The following is a 22,665-nucleotide window of genomic DNA, read 5'->3' as shown; positions in this document are numbered from 1 at the left end:
GCAGAGGGCCAAAGTGAGAGCAAAGATTCTGATATGGTGCACACCTCAGCCACAAAATATAGAATAAATTATGGTATTAGCAGGAATGTCAAGCCATTTAGTATTTTTTTTCATAACGGAGGATTACCTATCTGTTGATGCTTTTATTCAAAGGAGCATCACATACACCTTATTTATAAGCTAAGGTAAGACTCTGAAACATTTTTTCTATGCTACAGATTATATATTGCTTTCCTACTATGCTTATCAAATCGAAATTCAATGTAAAATGTGTGTATGTGTTTGTATTTGATTTATGGGCTCCTAAACTGTCTTGATTACTAACTCTGATCACCTGGAGCAATCGGGTGGCGCCTGGGTGGGCGCCTTCTGATTGGCTGGCACTTCGCTGTTAAGCGCGCTGCGCCCAGAGTTCCGTGTCAGAGTGTACATTTGTAACTCTGTGCGACTCTCCTGATTTCCCGTTCGTCTGCTTACCTGTCTCCGCCCCACGCTTCGATCTCCTCTCCAGCCCCGGTAAACTCGACCTGCCTGATTTCCGCACTCCGATTGGCCACTCAATCCGAAGCTATCTCTTTAGCGCCACTGCTGACGTCTGACGGCCATCACGTCTCCCGCAAGCCCTGAACGCTTCCTTAAGTAAAGAACTGAAACGAATGCTCTGGGGTTTCCTGGTCTGTTCTAGTCTCCTGATAGAACACTCTGACCAGAATGAATCCCGCGTTCGTTACGGAAGCGAGAACCAGCATGGGGCATTCCAGTGCATTCCTCCTGCCGAAGGTGCGGTTCGACAAGTCGCCTCCGAAGTGGCCAGCCTGGCTCAGCAAATGTGCCAGCAACGGCATGAGCTGGATTACTTACACCAGGATTGGTCCAATCTCTCTCAAATAATGGTCCGACAAGCCACTTCATCGGTGCCCAACACCGACAGCGCTCCTTCAAGCTCCCGGTGGCGAATTCCAGCCCCGCCCTCTCCAGGTCCATCCGGCGCCGGATTCGCTGAGCCACGAGTGGGCGAGCCAGAGAAGTTTTGTGGCGATCCCGCCCAGATCCGCCCGTTCTTAGTAAATTGCCGGTTGATATTGATCTCCAGCCCCGCAATTTCACGACTGCGGGGCTAAAGTGGCGTTCGTCATTAACCACCTCACGGGAAGAGCTCGTCTTTGGGGAACGGCCGCATACTAGAGAAGTGCGACGGCGTGCACTTCATTCAACCTTCTGGCTCAAGAGATGACGAAGGTATTTGATTCGGGTTCTTCGTCGGCCGATTCCTCCCGTTCACTACTGAACATTCGCCAGGGAAGGCGCACAATAGCCGATTATGCAATTGACTTTCGTACACTCGCGGCACAAAGCCAATGGAATGAAGAGGCGCTGGTCGACGCTTATTTGCATAGTTTGGCGGACTATCTTAAAGATGAATTGGTGTCACACGCTTCCCCGGCTACGCTAGATGAGGCGATAGAATTAACCGCCTGGATCGACCGCCGGGTTCAGGCAAGACGGCGGGAGCGGGGAGGTCCGAACTGAGTCGTTACCTGCTCGACTCCAGAAGAGGGTAACGTACCGAACCCCCGGGTCCCAGCATTCCCCATTGTAGAAAAAATAGAGGCGGACCGGGTCTCTCTTTTCCCCGAGGAACGCCAGCGAAGGTTCGTTGAACAATTATGCTTATACTGCGGCGGCAAGGGACATCGCGTGGCCACCCATCCGGTAAAAGCCAACGCTCGTCGGACATAGGGGGCGTCCGATTGAGCTCAGCCTTCGTATCTGCTCCCAGGAACGCAAGACCCGTTATCCAGGATCCCTCTCTACCTCTCCGATTCTGCTCAGACATTTCCGGCCCTGATTGACTCGGGCGCCGAGGTAAACATTATCAATCTGTCCCTCGCCCGCAAGTTAGGTATACCTGTAAAAACACTCCCTAGTCCTATCTCGGCACAAGCGTTAGATGGGCACTTGCTGGGCTCCGTTTCACAAATAACGCTCCCCGTCGAAGTAAGACTGTCCGGTAATCACCGAGAGAAGATTTGTTTTCATCTGCTGCATTCCCCGGGTCAACCTATAATTCTTGGCCACCCTTGGTTGGTCCAACATAATCCACATTTTGATTGGCCTTCTGGCTCGATATTGGACTGGGGTATGGACTGTCATCAAACCTGCCTGCGGGCGCCCTCTCGACCAGATAGTTCCGTTTCCCCGAAGACTCCACCCGACCTGTCCCGGGTTCCTGAGTGCTACCATCATTTACGGGAGGTTTTTAGCAAGGCCTCTTCCCTGCCGCCCCATAGGCCTTTTGATTGCGCTATTGATCTCCTGCCCGGGTCCACTTCCTCTCGGGGTCGGCTCTATTCCCTGTCGGCTCCCGAGAGGGAGGCTATGGAAAAGTATATATCAGATGCCCTGGCGGCCGGCATCATTCGACCCTCTTCTTCGCCAGCGGGAGCAGGGTTCTTCTTCGTTGGGAAGAAGGATTGGTCTCTCCGACCTTGCATCGATTACCGGGGACTCAACGATATCGCGGTAAAGAACCGTTACCATTACTTCCTTCGAGTTACTACAAGGGGCCACGATATTCACGAAACTCGATCTCCGTAACGCCTACCATTTGGCCCGTATCCGGGAGGGAGACGAATGGAAGACGGCGTTCAACACCCCCACCGGCCACTACGAATATCTGGTAATGCCGTTCGGGTAAACCAACGCTCCCACTGTCTTCCAATCTCTGATTAATGACGTGTTGCGGGATGTGCTGAACCGTTTTGTTTTTGCATATTTGGATGACATTATAATCTTTTCCAAGTCCCAAGAGGAACATCAGAAACACGTCCAGCTTGTCCTCTGGCGCCTCCTGGAGAACTCCCTGTTTGTCAAAGCCGAGAAATGTGAGTTCCACTCCAAGGTTGTTTCATTCTTGGGCTACATAATAACCGAAGGGAAGCTACAGATGGATCCGGCCAAAGTATCGTCTGTCACCTCTTGGCCCGTTCCGGAGAATCGTAAAAAGCTCCAGCAATTTCTTGGGTTCGGCAATTTCTACAGAAGGTTCATCGTTATTACAATTCGGTGACGGCTCCCCTTACGGCTCTTACCAACCCCAGGGACACTTTCCGGTGGTCCCCCGCAGCTGTTGAGGCCTTCCATAAACTTAAAACTTACTTTTCCACGGCCCCTATTCTTCAGGTACCAGACCCCGCACGGCAACTTGTGGTTGAAGTGGACGCGTCGGATGTGGGCGTTGGGGCTGTCCTGTCCCAGAGATCTTCGGAGGACCAGAAGATGCACCCATGCGCCTTCTTCTCCCGGCGGTTATCCCCGGCTGAGCGCAACTACGATGTGGGGGATCTGGCCATTAAGCTAGCGCTAGAAGAGTGGCACCGCTGGCTGGAGGGGGTGACGGTGTCGTTTATTGTCTGGACAGACCACAAGAATTTAGAATATATCCGTTTGGCCAAGCGACTTAACGCACGACAGTCGCGTTGGTCTCTGTTTTTTGCCCGCATCAATTTCACCTTGTCCTACAGACCTGGTTTCCGCAATGTGAAACCCGACGCCCCCACAGGTGACACTAATCAGTCATCATGACAAACAATGTATAAAAAAAAAATCGAGGAAACCAAGACCAGGTAGTTGCTTGTAGTCCAACAAATTTTATTTTTACATTTTAACCACGTATTGAGAAAAAATAAAACATTCTTTTTCACATGGTGAATAAGATGCTTTTTCTTAGTTACATTAAGAGCACATCAAGAACCCAATATTGTTTTAAACACAGCCAACACACTCTGGGACTTCTCGTCATCTCTCTCTGTCTCTCTCGTGTCAATAATCAAAATGATGTTAGATACAATTCATTTATGATCACTCGACCCCTTTCAGTTTGCCTACTGGACAAACCGCTCCACCTGGGGTGCCATCTCCTCTGCTCTTCACCTGAGCAGGAGCCTAACACACCTAGAGGAGAAGAACACCCATGTGCGAATGCTGTTCCTGGACTTCAGTTCAGCATTCAACACCATCATCCCACAACACCTGGTAGACAAACTGAGACTCCTGGGCTTCAACACCCGGAACTGGCTGCTGGACTTTCTCACTGACAGACTCCAGTCAGTGCGGCTTGGTCAGAACATCCCTGATGTCATCACCCTCAGCACTGGCTCCCCCCAAGGCTGTGTCCTGAGCCCCCTGCTGTTCACACTGATGAAACACGACTGCGTCCCTAGGTCAGCCACAAACCACGGACGACACAACAGTGGTGGGCCTCATCAGGGACAACAACGACTTGGCCTACAGAGAGGAGTTGGAGCAGTTGGTGGGCTGGTGCAGAGTCAACAGCCTGGTCCTGAATGTTGACAAAACTAAAGAGATCATTATCGAAAAACCAGCCCAACCATGCCCCACTTCTCATCAACAACAAGGCTGTGGAGGTTGTCAGCAGCCCCAAGTTCCTAGGGGTGCACATCACAGAGAAACTCACCTGGTCCGTGAACACTACATCACTGGTGAAGAGGGCACAGCAGCACCTGTACTTTCTGCGGAGGATGAGGAAAGCCCACGTGCCCCCACCCACCCTCATCACATTCTACAGGGGCACCATAGAGAGCATCCTGACTAGCTGTATCTCTGTGTGGTGTGGAGGCTGCAGTGCCTCCGACTGGGGTAGTGTGAGGAGGATGATGAGGACAGCAGAGAAAATCCTCGGGACTTCTCTCCCCTCCATTCAGGACATTGGCCAGAAGCGCCGCCTATCCCGAGTCAAGAACATCATTAGGGACCCCTCTAACCCCCATCATGGACTGTTCACTCTGCTAGCCTCCGGGAAGAGGTACTGTAGTGTCCGGTGCAGGACCACCAGGTTCTGCAACAGCTTTGTCCCCCTGGCCATTAGACTGTTAAATGGTCAATCACATGTAGTAAGCCTACACAGCAGCTAATCTGTACATCTTTTTTTTGTTTTTTGCACTACTGGCAGTTCTCTTATTCCTAGCACATCTGTTCTCCTCTGCACTATCGTACTCCAGTGTTATTGTTATTGTATAGTGACTTGTTTACCTGACTGCCCATTTTGCACACCTGGTTAGCTGCTCCTCTTGCACGCTTTGCACTACTGTATAATACTTTACATAGCTATAATTATTTAGTATATTATTAGTACTTCAATACTCCAACTCAATACAACATTTTATTTATATCTGTACATTCAAGGAAACTGCGGGTCAGATGTATCGACATTTCGTTATGTATACACGTGTACAAGAATGACAATAAAGTATATCTGAATCAGAATCTGAATCTTATGTACAGTACAAGTTGATGTAAGACACATGTCAATGAGTGCATGAAGTAATTGAATGGATGCTTGAAAGGATGCTGTGTAAGATGACACATGCTCTCAGGCTTTAAATTGCGTTTCATTTGTTCATCCTTGTTTGTTGCTATTGTCTTGTTAGTTGCACTTTAATAACTTGGCACTTTTCTGTTAGTTTTGCAACATTTGGGTCATATAGTCATGTGTTGAAGTCAGGCTTGGGCAACTGCAGGGGTAGGATGAGCGGTCCTGGGAGCACCGCTGTGTGTGTGCGCGGAATGAATGACATTGCAAGGAGAGAGATGTACATGGCAAATGTAAACAATGCTAATGCGAACGTGGAAAAGGATAAAAAGAGTTAAAACTAACACACACCGCTATTTAATAATGTCCCCTGTAGTGTGCAACATAAAAATGCTTTTAAATGAAATTGTAATCCTGCAAAGCAGTCCTTATTTTTTACAAAATGTACCTGTAATTTGCCTTTTTTTTCCTGCAACTGTAAAGGAATACAATTACATTTTTTTTGTATCCTGATAACATAACGCCATTACATGCATTTGGTTACTCCCCAAGCCTGCACCTCACTTACACCCAACATGTCTAAAATGAGGGGTCCTAATAAAAAAGTGTACTGAAGGGTTTTCATGGGGGGAGGATATGGGGACTCCCTCGAAATATGTCTACTGACTGTTTTTTAACGCTTCCTCTTAATCAACATAATCGCCCGCTGACAATAATGACAAGAAAATAAAAACATCTTACAAGGCATGGGGGATAGATGAGTAGACGGGTGCCCCCCTGTTCCCTGCACCCCCATTGCCCCCCCCTCTCTCAGGTTGTCGCCGGTGTTCAATTATTTCCTTGTCAAGTGGCGGCGTTTTTAATGAGGCCCTGTGGGACTGACGTCTGTCAGTCAGCCCTGACTTTTTGACACCATTACAACTTCAAATAGAAGCCGCCGCCCGCCACGCTGCCTTCTACCCGCTCGTCTGACAGGCTGAGGGGGGGACCAGGGGGAGGGAGGGAGAAAAGGTGGCAGAAGAGAAGAGGGGGAGACTGTGGAAAACACAGGAGCGTGCAGGTAGGATGAACACAAGGGTGCATGGGCGGTCACTATGCGCCTTCTCATCCTCGACTTCAAGACGTTGATCTTCGAAATGCCCCCCCCTCTAAGCGAGGGACTGGACACCCCCTACCTGCCGCCCAGTGTGGGATGATGGACTGTTTTGTCGATTGCTAATGTGCCACTTTGAAGAGAAATAGAAGGCCCTGGTGGAGATGGTGGTGGGGGGGATGTTGCACAATACATGGGTCATTTTTACTATTCAGGGCCATTTTCAGCATGGTTACCTTCGCTCAAAAAAAAAAAAAAAAAAAAATTAATACTTTCAACATTCTATCTGAAGGAGGGCCTTTAAAACCATAAATTTATCGATACAGTTTAAGATATAATCCTGAAACTTTTTTTTACCAATTACTTGACACATGACCAAGGTCTGGTTAACAGTTCTCAGGTCAGGAGTTTAAATCCAGCTACCAGCCTTCCTGTGAGCGCTTTGCATGTTCTCTCCATGCTTGCATAGGTTTCGTCTGGACACTCCCATATCCTCCCCAATTCAAAAAACATGCATTTCACTTTAATTGGACGGTTTAAATTGTCCCTGGGTGTGAATGAGCAGGTGAGTTGAAAGGACAGAGGGCCCCAAAAAATATATTCCCATCTTATCAAATAAACAACACAAAATGTTGTACTGTGCCAAGAAAAAGTAGTTGCGTGTGCGGCACAGTTCTGAGGTCATGAGATCAATACCTCCTGTGTGGAGTTTGCATGTTCTCCCCGTGCTTGCGTGGGTTTCCTCCAACATTCAAAAAACATTCATGTCAGGTTAATTGGCCAGTTCAAATTGTCTCTAGGTGTGAATGAGGGAGAGAGTTGTCAGTCTCTGTGTGCCCTGTGACGGGCTGGAAACCATTTCAGGGTGTCCCCTGCCCACTGCCCAAAGATAGCTGGGATGGGCTGCAGCACCCCAGCGACCCTACTGAGGATAAGCGGTGCAGATAATGGCTGGATGGATGAATTAAGAGAATAAACTGAGATCCTAAACATTTATGAAACACATGCATTTATTCAACACCAAAGATAAAAGCAGACAAAACAATATATATATATATATATATATATATATATATATATATATATATATATATATATATATATATATATATATATATATATATATATATATATATACTGGACTGTCTCAGAAAATTAGAATATTGTGATAAAGTTCTTTATTTTCTGTAATGCAATTAAAAAAACCAAAATGTCATACATTCTGGATTCATTACACATCAACTGAACTATTTCAAGCCTTTTATTATTTGAATATTGCTGAATTTGGCTTACAGCTTAAGAAAACTCAAAAATCCTATCTCAAATTATTAGAATATCATGAAAAAGTATACAAGTAGGCTATTCAACTAATCACCTGAATCATCTAATTAACTCGAAACACCTTGCGAGGGTTTCCTGAGCCTTAAAAACACTCAGCTTGGTTCAGTAAACTAAATCACTGCTGATCTGACTGCTGTCCAGAGGACCATCATTGATACCCTCCATCAGGAGGGTAAGACACAAAAAGAAATTTCTCAAAGAGCAGGCTGTTCACAGAGTGCAGTTTCAAAGCATATCCACAAAAAGTCTGTTGGAAGGGAAAAATGTGGCCGGAAACGCTGCACAACCAAGAGAGATGACCGCAGCCTTAACAAAATTGTGAAGAAGAGCTGCTTCCAGAATTTGAGGGAGCTTCAAAGACAGTAGGCTGAAGCTGGAGTCCAGGTATCAAAAGCCACAGTTCACAGACGTGTCCGGGAAATGGGCTACAATAGCCGTATTCCCATGGTCAAGCCACTTCTGAACTCAAGACAACGGAAGAAGCGTCTGACTTGGGCTATGGAGAAGAAGCACTGGACAGTTGCAGAGTGGTCCAAAGTCCTCTTTTCAGACGAAAGCAAGTTTTGCATTTCATTTGGAAGTCAAGTCAAGTCAAGTCAAAGGCGCCAGATTCTGGAGAAAGGCTGGAGAAGAGCAAAATCCAAGTTGCTTGAAATCCAGTGTGAAGTTCCCACAGTCAGCAATGGTTTGGGGAGCCATGTCAGCTGCTGGTGTTGGTCCACTGTGTTTCATCAAGTCCAGAGTATATGCAACTGTGTACCAAGAGATTTTAGAGCACTACATGCTTCCATCTGCTGAAAAGCTCTATGGAGATGAGTATTTCATTTTCCAGCATGATCTGGCACCTGCCCACAGTGCCAAAACCACCAGTAACTGGTGCACTGACCATGGCATCACTGTCCTTGATTGGCCTGCTAATTCCCCTGACCTGAACCCCATCGAGAATTTGTGGGGTATAGTTAAGAAGAAGATGAAAGACACCAGACCTACAAATGCAAATGAGCTGAAGGCCGCCTATCGAAGCATCCTGGGCATCAATAACACCTCAGCAATGCCACAGGCTGATTGCCTCCATGCCACGCCGGATTGATGCAGTAATCCGTGCCAAAGGATTCCCAACCAAGTACTGAGTGCATCAATGGACATTTTCAAATGTTTGATTTAGTTTTGCTGTTATAAAATTATTTTTTTTACTTGGTCTGAGGAAGTATTCTAATATTTTGAGATAGGATTTTTGAGTTTTTTTCAGCTGTAAGCCAAATTCAGCAATATTAAAATTATAAAAGGCTTGAAATAGTTCAGTTGATGTGTAATGAATCCAGAATGTATGACATTTTTGTTTTTTTAATTGCATTACAGAAAATAAAGAACTTTATCACAATATTCTAATTTTCTGAGACAGTCCAGTATATATACCACAGCCATATCCCCCTAGTGGGAGGTGGCTAGAGTCATTTCTGACTCTTTTTGGGAGATTGATTCAGAGGAGGGGATTCCCAGCCCCCTCGCTCAACCCAACTGAGGTGTTGGGAGTCATTAGGTGACCAAACCCCCCAATTCCAACCCCTAATGCTAAACGCCAAGCAGGGAGGCATTAGGAATCGACAAAACAAGCCTCGGCCGAGTCATACCTAAGACTTCCCCCCCTCTAAGCGAGGGACTGGACACCACCTGCCTGCCGCCCAGTGTGGGATGAAATCCCGTACAGTAGCGTCATACCTTCATAAAAGTCCCCAGGGTCAAACTTACCTTGATTTGACATCCTTACAGAGAGTATACGTTCTTCATTGTCAATATACAAAAGAACAACAACATTAGGAGGGCTTCTCCTTTCAGTGTGAAAAAGCAATGTAGAGCTCGCTAGCTGCACGCCAGCATTGGGCATTGAGTTAAGCTAAGTCTCAGCGATTATTAACCCTCGTGACATGCATCTTTTTGGTTACACAATTTATGACAATGTACATGATTTGGAAGTGAACTTAAAGTGTTTATGTATTCCTTCCCTGACCCTTAGGACAGTACATATCCTAGATGTGACGATAGAGAACGCTAATGTAACTGTATTGCATATACATACAATTTCTAGGTGAATATTTCATATGGACTTATTAGAGCTTTGTATCAGTCAAACAGTGGTGAGCTCCCAAGTGATACAAAAAGTAATACAAAAAGAGTGAAGATGTACATAATATGTAGCTGTTTGTCACGAGGGTTGAAATACAACCGTCCCAAATGTAGTTTTCCAAGAGTTGTAGCTCCAGGTCATTAATTTCATGAGTAATGGATCTGGCCTTGGTGAGATACAGGCTCAGCAGGTATTGCTTGTAAACATAGCCGTAGCAGTAAGCCGGACGCACAGCCTGGCTATTGCCTTCTCTCCAAAAGCCATCACAGAATTTTCCCGAACCCGATAATATTTCACAGAGCACCCATTGGTGATCACCATTTCTTTGAGTTTTTCTGACTTCCCTCATTACTTTAAAAGCTAGCTGTCCTTATTTGTTTTGGATGGACCCATTGCGCCCACCCCGCTGTTCAACTGACAGCATACACCTGCCTATCACAGTCGTGCACAGAGACAGACAAGCCCACTCAACACTCCAAGCTCTTCCTAATCTGGCTCTGTGTTTACATTTGCTGTGTGCTGAATGCTCAGAACACAATAAACGATATGTTCGTATTAATGACCATTCAATTCAAAATCGGCGAGGCAGTGAACCAGCAATAATCGAAGCACGAAGTACCCAAGAATTTCTCTCTGCCGAAGTGTCTTGTCGTTTAGATTATTGTAATAGTTCAATGGCTGAAAACCCTGAAGCCATCTAATGCCATCCCTAGTCAAGTCAATTTTATTGTCTTATTGTACACTATTACACAAGATTTATGTACGGAGTTGCCCACACATATTTTTCACATCAAATTTCCCCTTATCTTTCTGCTCTGAGCCTTCACTTAGAAAATGCTGGTCTACTGGAGATCCAGAGTCAAGTGTAGAAATCCGCGGGTTCGAGGGCCTTCTCCATTCGGACCCCGGTGCTGTGTAATGCTGTGCACTCTGAGATTCGATCTGCAACCTCAGTGGAACTGTTTACATATAGATTAAAACGCACTCATATCGTTTATGAATGACCTATATTTTATGTTAATGATGTCTGTGTGTTGATTTTTGATGCCCTTGCAACATCCATTGCAGCCTTGTCATCCTGGAAGGGATTATCAGAGATGCAGCCAAGAGGCCCATGATCATTCTGGATCAACTGCAGAGGTCTACAGCTGAGGTGGAAGAATATGCCCATAGTACAAAATTCAGTCGTATACTGCACAAATCTGGCCTTTATGGAAGAGTGGCAAGAAGGAAGCCATTTCTTAAATATATCCATAAAAGTGTCGTTTAAAGTTTGCCACAAGCCACCTGGGAGACACACCAAACATGTGGAAGAAAGCGCTCTGGTCAGATGAGACCAAAATCGAGCTTTTTGGCAACAATGCAAGACGTTATGTTTGGCGTGAAAGCTGCACAGCTCATCACCCTCAACACACCATCCTCACAGTTAAACATGGTGGTGGCAGCATTATGGTTTGGGCCTGCTTTTCTTCAGCAGGGACAGGAAAGACGGTTAAAATTGATTGGAAGATGGACCATTCTAAAGGAAAACCTGATGGCTGGGACTGAGATTTGTCTTTCAACAAGACAATGATCCACAACATAAAGCAAAAGCCACAATGGAATGGTTCACCCCAAAAAATATCAAGGTGTTAGAATGGCCAAGTCAAAGTCAAGACCTCAATCCAATTGAGAATCTGTGGAAAGAACTGAAAACTGCTGTTCACAAACGCTTTCCATCCAACCTCACTGAGTTTGAGCTGTTTTGCATGGAGGAATGGGAAAAAATATCAGTTTTCGATGTGCAAAACTGATAGAGACATACCCCGAGCGGCTTGCAGCTATAATCGCAGAAAAAGGTGACTCTACAAAGTATCAGCTCAATGGGGCTGAATAATTTTGCACACCCACTTTTTGGTTTTTTATGTGTTAAAAAAAGTTTAAAATATCCAATAAGGTGTGTTACACTTCATGATTGTGTCCCACTTACTGTTGATGCTTCACAAAAAAATTACAGTTTGATATCTTGATGTCTGAAGTCTGAAATGTGGCAGAGGGTCACAAAGTTCAGGGGGGCCAATTAGGGGGAACACTGTTTTAAGAGCTATACAAATAAAGGTTAGTTGATTACACTAAATGTCTTTATACTGCACTTTGAATGGCAATTTATTGTCTGAAAAGTGCTTTACAAATAAATACGATTTTATTTGTAATGAAAAAATCAGTGTTTCAAGACACATTTGCAAATGGTTTTATTGTAACACAAAATACTCCAGCCCAAAACGTGATAAAAATGGAGCCACATTTGCAGGGAAATTGGAAAGAGCGTTTTGTCTTGCTGTGTTTAGCACGGTCAATCTGATTATCAATTAAAAACTTGAGAAAACAGCTACTACCATTCCTTTATTACACACTTAAATGTCTTGATAAATAAATAACAGAATCAGTGACTTTAAACATCTCCAAGCTATACAATATTAGTACACACTGTAGAAAGTTGAATTGACAAAACAATGAAAGTGTTTGTTAAATTCTAAATTTCAAGAACAATATTCTAGTCAAATGTTAGTATCCCGGACGTCGAGCTTTTTTCTCGTCCGTAATGGAAGGGGCTGAGATCAACTCATTCTTGTCCCCGGAGACGGACGTCAGAGCGTGACGGAGGAGAAAAGACGACAAAACAGCCATAAGACGACAAGAGCGAGGAAGGAAAAAGAAAAGTCCTTGTCAGTTTCTGGAAAAGCTTGATTCATGGTGACCATTTGTCCTGATTACAGCATAACAACGCTTTTTGTCGCTATTAATCATGGGTGTGTGTGCGGTGCCTGTTGTTCTCTCGATAAATGTGTGTGTTTTGGGAGGAATCAGTGGCCCCGAAGATTGAAATAGATGGCCAGAATAATGGTGAGGACGATGAAGGCTCCCAGGACGAAGACCAGTATGCGATTCTGGATGACCCTGCAGAGAAACACAGAAGAAACACTGAGCATATCATGCGAGGGTAGGCACACAAACAAACAAAAAACTTGAAACAATATATTTATATATTATATGCAAATATAGTTTCTTCATTTATAAATTTGTTTGTTTAGTCATAATATATGAACTTCTTCATTATTGGATAGCAAAGCTTCATTATTATTATTATTATGGGTTGTGCTTTATTTTGTAGTCAAACGAGACTTGGCCTTGTCATATCAGTTTCTAAACCTGTTTAAACACCCCTCTTCCCAATGGAAACTTACACTCTCTTAGTTTAGTTTTTACTCAGGGGCTGCCCTTCTTGTATAAAAGTAGTGATTAGCTATTTTTAGTGCACACTTGTGAATCCTTTATATTGGGTTACAATTTAGAATTATTAATTATTTCTAGGTCAGCAGAAAGGGCCTTGCAGGCTCTGAAAGCCCATCACGGCCTAAACCAAAGTTAAACGTCAGCGCTAAGCGCATAAACTTCTGTCTGAAAGTTTATCTGGCGAAAAAAAAGCAGAAAAAGAAAAGTGTTTTGATAGTACGCTGGAAGTCATAAAACAGCAAACTAATGATGGAATTTAACAGAAGAACATTTTGACCGGGCCTGACTTTGGAGGAGGATGGATAGCGAAGTAGGACAGGGGGTGCGCGTGGTAACATTTTGACAAGACAGATCGAGCGCCAAAGCATTTGTGCCTCCCCCCAAAAAAACGCTCCACACTGGCTGCCGCTGACAAATGAGAGAATTATCACATTTGCTGACATGTGGAGGAGAGGCCGAGGTTGGCGGGGGTGCGCGCTGTCCACTTCTCTAAGCAGGAGATGAATAACCCTCCCAGTGGTGGTCATTTATCAACGGGGGTGCGCTCGGTCACCCCCGGAGCAGCCCGCTGCCCACAAACACGTGCTTACGTCTTGATTTCCAGAATGTTCTTGAAAAAGTGCGCACAAGCTAAAATCCTATGGTGCTGGTGCGTCGGTGCGCCACCTGGGGGAGGAGACGCTGCTGTTGAGTCTTTAGCAGGGCCAGGACTTCCTCTGACTGACATGTACAAAACAGGTGAGGATGGGGTTAGAGCAGGGGTCTCAAACTACAGGCCCTCGGGCCATTTGTGGCTCCAGGATAGTTTGGGGCTTCCGCTGTTAACGTTTGGTGGTAGATGATGGGGGAGGCAGGAACTGGAGGCGGGGGTGATCAAAAGGAGGGTGTGGTATTTATTAACTGAAGAACATTCAAAGTAGCAAACAAACATGCGTTCACTAAACAAGGAAATGTCTGAACCAGAAAATAAGACCAAAACCTAAGTAAAAACGAAAACAGAAACAAACCTGGCGTGATAGTGGGAGTGATATGACAACTAGGTTGACAATGTCAGAAGAATAAAGATTTGACAAAGACCAAACAAACCTTGCAGATCAAAATGTCATTTTTAAGGGGTTCAGGTTAATTGAGCACAGTTGTGTGGTGGTTTGGGTCCTTCTGGTGGTAGGTGTGAACACCCGCCTTTATATGATTGTTTAATCTAAGTGAGACCAGCCCACGCAAATTATGGATTATTTTTCTATCACCCGCGAGTAAAGCGAGGGTGGTGATAAAGTTTTTGTTTCTGACCTTAGTATACATATCTGTTTGTTTGTCTGTCCACCCAAAAAGGGGGAGGGAATTTAGATATGACCACCATCTTTCACAGACAGTGAGGTAAGTTACCCTAGATAATAAAAATGCCCCTAAAAAGATGCCTTAGCACTTTTGGTTTTGGGGACTCAGCATTTTTCCCCAAAAGAAATTCCACGCCCCCGGGCTAAAACATTGAATATCAACACCATCTATTACAGGCAGTGAGGTAGATTCCCAGAAAGACATTCTACTGTCCAAGGCCAGAACAAGTTTGGCCAGGATCACAATCTTTCACAAGCAATCAGGCAGGTCACTCTAAAAGTGAAAATCCCAACACAAACTCAACTCACCACTTTTGGGTTTTGCGGACTCAGCAGTTTTTTTCAGAAAGACATTTCCCTCCTCCAGGCCAGAAAAACCTTCTATTTTAACACTATCTTTAAGGGTTGGCCTAATGTATATGTGAGTCTCGGTATTTTATATTCTTGCCTGTACTTTTTAAATCTCTCTTTTTAGTTGCACTACACCAGGGGTCGGGGACCTAAGCCTCAAGAGCCATATATGGCTCTTTTCATGAGTACATCTCCCCTTGAGATAAATTAGAACATGCACAATTATTTACACACTGTTACATGCAAAGCGGAATGAAGCACAAGTGAAGCCAAGACAACACTGACAACATGTGAGGTTCGGTCAATTATATAAAGGGCACTGTTTCACACCAACAGACCCCGTTTTGGTTCTACAGTACATCCCTAAATAATATTTTATATGGAAGCGCATTAAACCATTTATGTTGACTGTTGAAACTTTTAATGACGAAAACCCTAAGAACAATCTGTGAACACCCGAAAATTCTAGCAAAGCATCTAGAACAATTTGATAGGGTGAGCGGTAGGAATGGGTGCATGCACTGGTTCTTCCCATGCCCAGCGCCGTCCGCACCGAAGGTAAATAGGCCTGTTTTCTCGTCTACAGTATTTTGTGACATTTTTACGAAAATAACTGTTCGCATCTTGTTTTGAAACCGCAAAGAACGACGGTCAAAATGAGCCTCAACTCTCTTAAGTAACTGCGGAAGGAAGACACATTTTAAGGGGTATTTTTATATTGATATGGGACGCAAGCTCTGGCATCATTAGTATTTCATACATTTTCAGATCAGATCATTTTCAGATAAGACCATCAAATATCACACAGTGAAACGAAATGTGCTGTTTAGCGTTGTACTTTAATTTTGTCTTAGAATAAATGGTGCGTCTGTCTCCTTCAAAAAAAATAAAAAAATAAAGAAAATTATTGCTCTTTGGCTCAAAAAAGTTCCCGCCCCAAGCACTAAACAACACAGCGACATTCAGTGGTCAAATAATAAATGATGTTGCCTTAAATTGAGTTATTATATCGATATTGATAATCTTGGTGGAGAAAAGAGTTCATTCAAAAAGTTAAAAAAAAAGGGAAAAAATGTTGAGCAGAAGTGAAGGGAGCTGTTGTGGATGCTCTTTGTGTTATTCCCCGGAAACGCAAACCATTAAACTGATCAGTGAGTGGAAACGCGGTCTCGTCTGACCACACGGGCGTCCCCCTCCTGTCAAGGCTGCAGGACGCTCGCGGTTTGATAAGTTGTGTTCCGTCTCGCCACGTGTCAAGACGGGATCAACGAGTAGCGTGTTCTTCACACCTCAACTTTTTCGGCTTTTTTTTCTCTCTTTCTTCCTTTATTACAAGCTGGAGACTTTTGCTGGCGAGCCGAGCTTGTCCCGCTCAGCAAAAACACGCATCAGTGTCACTTGGCGTCCAAAAGAGAGGAGCATATCCTCTCCGGATGTGCAACTCGACCGTTGCCAAAAAAAGAACCCCTCTACCCTTCACTCCAAAATTTGATGATGCTTTCCAAACACACAATCCGTTTTGTAAATAGAGTCAAGGAGGGTTGCACTGAAAAAAATGATAAATTTTCTGATATTATCAATCACCTAGAGCATTTCAGTCAAACATTTAGGTGTCACATTTGACCCGAATCTGTCCTTTCAGTTACACAATAAAAATATTATCAAACCATTTTTTTTCAATGTTCCCAACATTGTAAAAAAAAATACTTTGCTGCCCTAGCCTGATGCAGAAATTAAAACTTCTGCGTTTGTTACCTCCCGGCTTGATTACCGTGCTGCATCGAGGCTTTTTAACTAAGACAAGAAAGTTTGATCACATTATTCTGATTTTGGCTGACCTGCATTGGCTCCCTGTCAGTCCAAGATGTGCTTTTAAGGTAATGTTGCTATATACAAAACTATGCGAGGACTTGCCCACTCATTTCATTCAGATTTAATTTCCCTCTATGTTGCTGCTCGGAGCCTTCGCTCTGAAAATGCTGGTCTACTAGTGATCCCAAGAGCCAAGAAGAAATTCATAGGTTCGACGACGTTCTTCAATTGGGCCCCGTTGCTGTGGAATGCTCTGCTCTTTGAGATTCGGTCTGCAACCTCAGTGCAAGACTTTAAATCTAGGCCTAAAACCCACTAGCTTATGAACAATGTTGACCTCAGGGAGCTGACCTGCTATTTTATGTTGATGATGTCTGTATATGGTCTATAGAGCCCGCTAAGACTTCTGTGATTAAGGGCTATACAAATAAACATGACGGGGGCGGCAGTAGCTCAGGAGGTAGAGCGCTCGTCTTGGGATCAAGGGATCCCAGTTCGAATCCCGGCTCGTCCGCGTTACATGTCGAAGTGTCTTTGGGTAAGACACTGAACCCCTAATACCCCCCAATAAGCAGGTTAGCGCCTTACATGGCTGCAAGGCCGCTATTGGGAAATGTGGAGCACATTGTAAAGCGCTTTGGGAAGTCATTGACTTGAAAAGCGCTATATAAAAAAAATGCAGATGATTTGACTTGATATGGTAATGAATTAAATGATATGCCATATTTTCTGTATACCACATTCAATGCCAGGCATTTCTTTCAAACGGAAGGTGCCAGTGCCAGCCAAATTGCACGATTTTGACTCATTTTTGAAGGCTCACAGAAAATGTAGCAGTACAGGCATAGGACATATCCAAAGAAAGCTTGAACTCTCATCTTACATGAAAAAAAAACTAAAATATGCTCTTAGCTTTTACCATTGTTCAGTAAACAAAAGTTGAACATGGCTTAGTTACTTGAAATGACTTATTTTCAAGAACTTCCAAGAAAAACAGGATAAATTTGAAGCAGAAGATATTATATTTTATAAATATATTTGTTATACCTCCAATATCTGAACCAGGGGCCAGGAACCTATGGCTTACAAGCCAGATAGGGCTCTTTCATGAGTACATATGGCTCCAACAAAATTCGGGTTATTCAAATATGTTCTAAGACGATCCATTTCTAGCAAGTGCAGATTCGATTGTGGTGCATGCATAGCCAACCTAACACTATTCTGGTTGCGTATGTATAGAGAGCACAGTTCCCACAGCAGTTTTAGCAGTACGTCACTAAAGAATCCTTTTTATAGACGCTCCTTAAAAAGTGTATGTTCACTGTTGACACTTTATGATGAAAATCCACAGAACAATCTGTAAATACCCAGAAACGGGAGCCAAGCACACAGAGCAATTTGATTGGATGAGCGGTAGGTGTTGGCAGGGCTATGCACTCACCGCAGCTTTTTAAATGTTTACATTTTGACAAAATAACTGCTTGCACCTTGTTTCGAAACCATTACTTAAGTCCGATCAAACCACCTTCAGGATTCAGTCTGAAAAAGGAATGGTGTAAAGCTGGTACCTTGGGAATTTCCATTAACTTCTGTGTATATAAATAATTGTCATCCATTTTGAAAGTCCACTTGAGAAATCATTAGGGTCGTGTTATGTTCTCAAAAGCCTAAAATATTCAGTTGTATTTATTCTATTTGTTTTAGTGTCATAAAACCTCAAACTGATCTCTCCAGTGCTTATTTTTACCAGTCTAGTCCCGAGACCCGGATGTTGATTTCAAAACACGGAGTAAAAAAAAGTCGGTCCTCCTCAGAGACAAAACCGCAACGAAAAAATGCACTCTGATGGACGGAGGTCCGTTTAGCTGCGGGGGGAGAGAGAGGCCCCCTTAGAGACCACATGAAGATAATGAGGACTTTTCTGTCAAGAAAGATTTACAAAATCCAAGCAGTGCTATTAAAATTTAAAATCTCCCGTTTTTCCTCTTCCTTCTTCTTCTCTTTTTTTCTTACGTCCGCAGCCTTGTTAGCTCTAATGAATATCCGGGTACACCTAACTGTGAGCTCACGTGGGTTCGACCTACATGGCACTCTTATATACCGATCATGCGCTGCCTCGATTTGTGAGTTGAATTTCTACCTTGGTCAGGCTTGTACCAAGAAGCAAATGCTAAAACTATGCAGGAACCGTCCAAATGACGTCTCCTCAAGAGTGTTTCCCTGTATGTCATTATGAGTGAAATTAGTGAATTCAATTTGCTGTTAATTCTGAACTACAGAGCTCACCCAAATAAAAGCTGCAAGCTCAAATATAAGAAGTAAACTCAGTTTTGTCTTGGTACAACCTGCACAGGATTTTAAGCTGCAGGCCTAGAATGATACCCAAATTCTCAAACAAGCGAAATGTGAGAAAATAGTACATGTTTTCAGCATAATATCTATTTATTTCGACTGTATGTTTAAATTTTCAGAGATAATGCATTTTGAAGACAGATGTCTCGTTTTCAACTTTCAACATAAACTGTAACGTCATCAGTGTAATACAGGCCCCCTTGCAAGCCATTCCTCCGAATGGTTTACGTGTTAATTATTCGAATAGGTTTAGAGTGTTCTAAATTTTGGTAGTTTTTGTGGAGAATGCCTAGGCGTTGTGTCACAGGTGTGTGCTACAACAGTACAACAGATGGCGAGCAGCAAAAATGGGGCAAATTAGCAAAAATAACACACAAAGCTAACGGGGCTAACCCAGCCAGGACACGGCAGACTTGCCGGCTGCTGAAGAGGGCTAACCTACTCCGATCAGTGGAAAGACAGGCGGCTGGCCGACCAAACACATGCAGAAGGCAGGCAGACAACCCAGAAACCAACAATGAAAAGCGGCAAATTCAACAGACACGAATCCGGCCAGGAATATCCAATGAACACGGCAGGCTTGTCACTGGTCAAGGTGGCTAACCGGGACGATTATTGCCAGGCTAGGTGACCCAAAACACGCATTAAGCAGCCAGGGAACCGAAAAAGAAAATTGTCCACGTTAACAAACAGGAACCCAGCTGGGAATTACTAATGGACACGGCAAGCTAGCCGGATGTTATCAGGGGCAAACTTAAAGCAAATAAAACTGAAAGCCTTAGGCAACCCCAATGCTGATGGGGAATTTTCCGGACAATATTACACTAATTGTGGAAAAAAAACAAAGGAAAGGAATTGTGATACCTTGAATATCTAAACAATAAGTTCCAAGGATACTTTGTTTGCTAAATAACATTTTATTGCAAGAGCACTGAACTTTGTGAGAACTTTTCAGCCCCCGAAGTTTCCTGTGATGTGATATAATGATTCGGGTTGTTATGACGATCGCGGACGTAGACTTGACGTCATCCCTCTCTGTCCTGACGATTTCAGAGGCATTTCCTCCTGCCATATAGATAGATAGATAGATAGATACTTTATTCATCCCCGAAGGGAAATTCACTTTTCCAGCAGCATCCCTGAGCTGAGAACAATCGAAAATAACACGGGACCTATATATGGTGTAATACACAATGCCATACGGTGTAATACGGTAAATAGCAGTAACGAAACTAGGCATTAATTGTTGATAAAGACCTGGTCAAAGCCATACATGCCATCTAGTGGTGATCTATCATGTTGATATAATTCACAGAGGTTTCATACTCACATAAGGGCTGCGCCAAAGCCTTGCGAATGGTTAAATAAACAACCACCGAATTTCATGTTTTGGCACTCAGACAATGTTACTGTTTTATACGTTAGGACTTATTGAACCATAAGCACTGTGTTATCATTTTTGATTGCCAGCACCCTAAAATGGCATTATTTTACACTTTAGTCTTACACATAGACGAAATACAATTCCTCAGATTACTGCTTAAAAAAACCTTGCTTTCCAGAGGGATATATTTTGAATCCTACACCTTCTGTTTATTTCTAGATGAAAATGGCACACTTGCAACCATTTCCAAAATTTGGTCGACACGGCTCCTCCCACTCGGCACCGAACCAAGATGTCTGCCAAGAACAAAGTTCGCCGCCGAGTTTCATCTCTCAGGCCCTCCTCCTCAGCACCTAAAGCCCGAGAAAATCAAAATCAATTGCTGCCTGAGCCGCCCTGGCTCCGCCTGCAGAGAGCCTGGGAATAAGCTGCAGAGCCAACCAGGGAGGGAAAGATCAATGTGCTCACAAATGGTTTGAGTGACGGACACGGACGAGAGGAGGGGCCAGAGCCAAACATACACTTGTTCGCGCTAACTAAAACAAATACATCTTGCATTGTGCCACACATGTGCCCACACTCACAGATATACAGTAAAGAAAATAAGTATTTGAACACCCAGCTATTTTGCTATTTCTCCTACTTAGAAATCATGGAGGGGTCTGAAATTTTCATCGTAGGTGCATGTCCACTGTGAGAGAGATAAACTAAAAGAAAAATCCAGAAATCACAATGCATGACCGGCAGGGCTCTGTCAGGGAGCAAGTGGGCGCGTTTGACCGCAGAATGTTTTTATTTTAACCTTCTAAAGAATTAAGTGCACTTGCACCTCCAAACCACAGTGTTTCGTTTACATTTAGCCTCCACGCCGTGAATATAAGCATAGAATATGAAGTGTATCTACAGAGTGAAGCACACCCTCAAGTGACCCCATGAAAACATAATTAAACAGATCCCTTAGTGAGGTAATAGAGGATTTCTTCTTCCGGGGGGGCAGAAAACAGTCGAGATGCACTGCTCTGGTTTTACAAGGAGCTTGGAGATTTCCATATTCTTCGGACTATAAGATGCGCCCGACTATAAAAGCACAGTAAAAGTGTACAGACAATATAGAAAGGAGTTTAAGAAAGTCAAGTTTCCTTCACTTTATGGATGCGGGAGAACATTGCAAAGGCTTTACAATTTCATTCATACGTATAAATAATATATATTTTATATTTATTTGTTTTACTAAGGCAGAGGTGAGGTGCAGGTAGGAGAGGCACAGCTTCAATTGCCCCCTGAACCTAGTAGGGAATTGGGCCACCTTTAACAGCGATAACAGAAGTCAAACGTTTACAATAATTGGTAATGAGTCTTTCACAACGCTGTGGAGGAATTACTTTTCACATAGATGTTTTTTTTTTTCTGCCTTAATAAATTGAAACAACATTTCACAACTACATTTTGTATTTCCTTCTGTTGTCTCTGTGTGATATTAAAATTGGTTTGTTGATCTGAAATCTTTGTAAATGATAAATATGCAAAAGTCACAGAAATCCGGAAAGGGGGCAAATATGTGTTAGGGTTTGCTTGAAATCATCAGTCTTATCGTAGCTGGTATCGGTATCAATGACACCTATATCCATCAATTAGAAAAAGTGGTATGGAACTTGATTTAAAATCTTTTTACCAGATACAATTTTGCATCCTATCTTTTTATCTTGTTTTTTTTTTGTAGTTGTACGTTTAATCTTTGTCCAAATAGCCCTTACCAGATTTGAATGACTTGAAAACAAACTAGTAAGATTCTCTAATCTGCCGGACTTGAAAGTTGCTTTGCAGTTTCCCACTCGGACATAAACAAACAAGTTGACCTTAGACGCCGCAACCGCGCCACGTTGTTTACGTTCCCCCGATTGCTCCCCAGAGAGAGTTCAAGATAAATGATTTGACTTATTTGCTTGACTCTTTTTTCCCCCTTTAAGCAGAGTGCCGCTCGCCCGCTGCTTAATTGCAGGCTGTTTACGCTAATGAATTATTTAGAGATCATCGCTAAATTCCCTGCAGATGGACGAGTGTATAAAGAGGAGCTGGCTTGCACCTTTTTACGTTACTGTTTAAGTCACAATTTTTAATGGTTTTAATACTCCGGTGTGACTTGTATGTGAAATTATAACCACATAATTATAACATTGAGTTTTACATTTTCATTACCGGTAGTGTATATGACTTCACATGATATTTTCACACTAAACACCAGGAGGTTGCTCTAGGCCTATGTTC

At 43.5% G+C, this 22,665-nt stretch overlaps 1 protein-coding gene across 2 annotated transcripts in view; it reads right to left on the bottom strand.

The window, feature by feature from the left end:
* Positions 1-12,105: 12,105 nt before the first annotated feature.
* The window catches only part of vti1a (vesicle transport through interaction with t-SNAREs 1A), a 276,275-nt gene continuing 265,715 nt past the window's right edge, over positions 12,106-22,665 (bottom strand). For both annotated transcript variants that reach the window (XM_088323629.1, XM_088323628.1), the window contains exon 8: positions 12,106-12,828. Coding sequence is in view for 1 of the 2 variants with exons in the window: in XM_088323628.1 (XP_088179754.1) it covers positions 12,735-12,828 (94 nt within the window). In the remaining variant the exon portion in view is untranslated. The remainder of the gene's footprint in view (positions 12,829-22,665) is intronic.

Source organism: Urocampus carinirostris, chromosome 19, assembly GCF_059441175.1.
Source record: "Urocampus carinirostris isolate Australia breed hairy pipefish chromosome 19, RoL_Ucar_1.0, whole genome shotgun sequence".
In the NCBI taxonomy this organism is placed as follows: Eukaryota; Metazoa; Chordata; class Actinopteri; order Syngnathiformes; family Syngnathidae; genus Urocampus; species Urocampus carinirostris.
The sequence above is the reverse complement of the archived record's forward strand: the minus strand, read 5'-3'. Positions and strand labels throughout refer to the sequence as shown.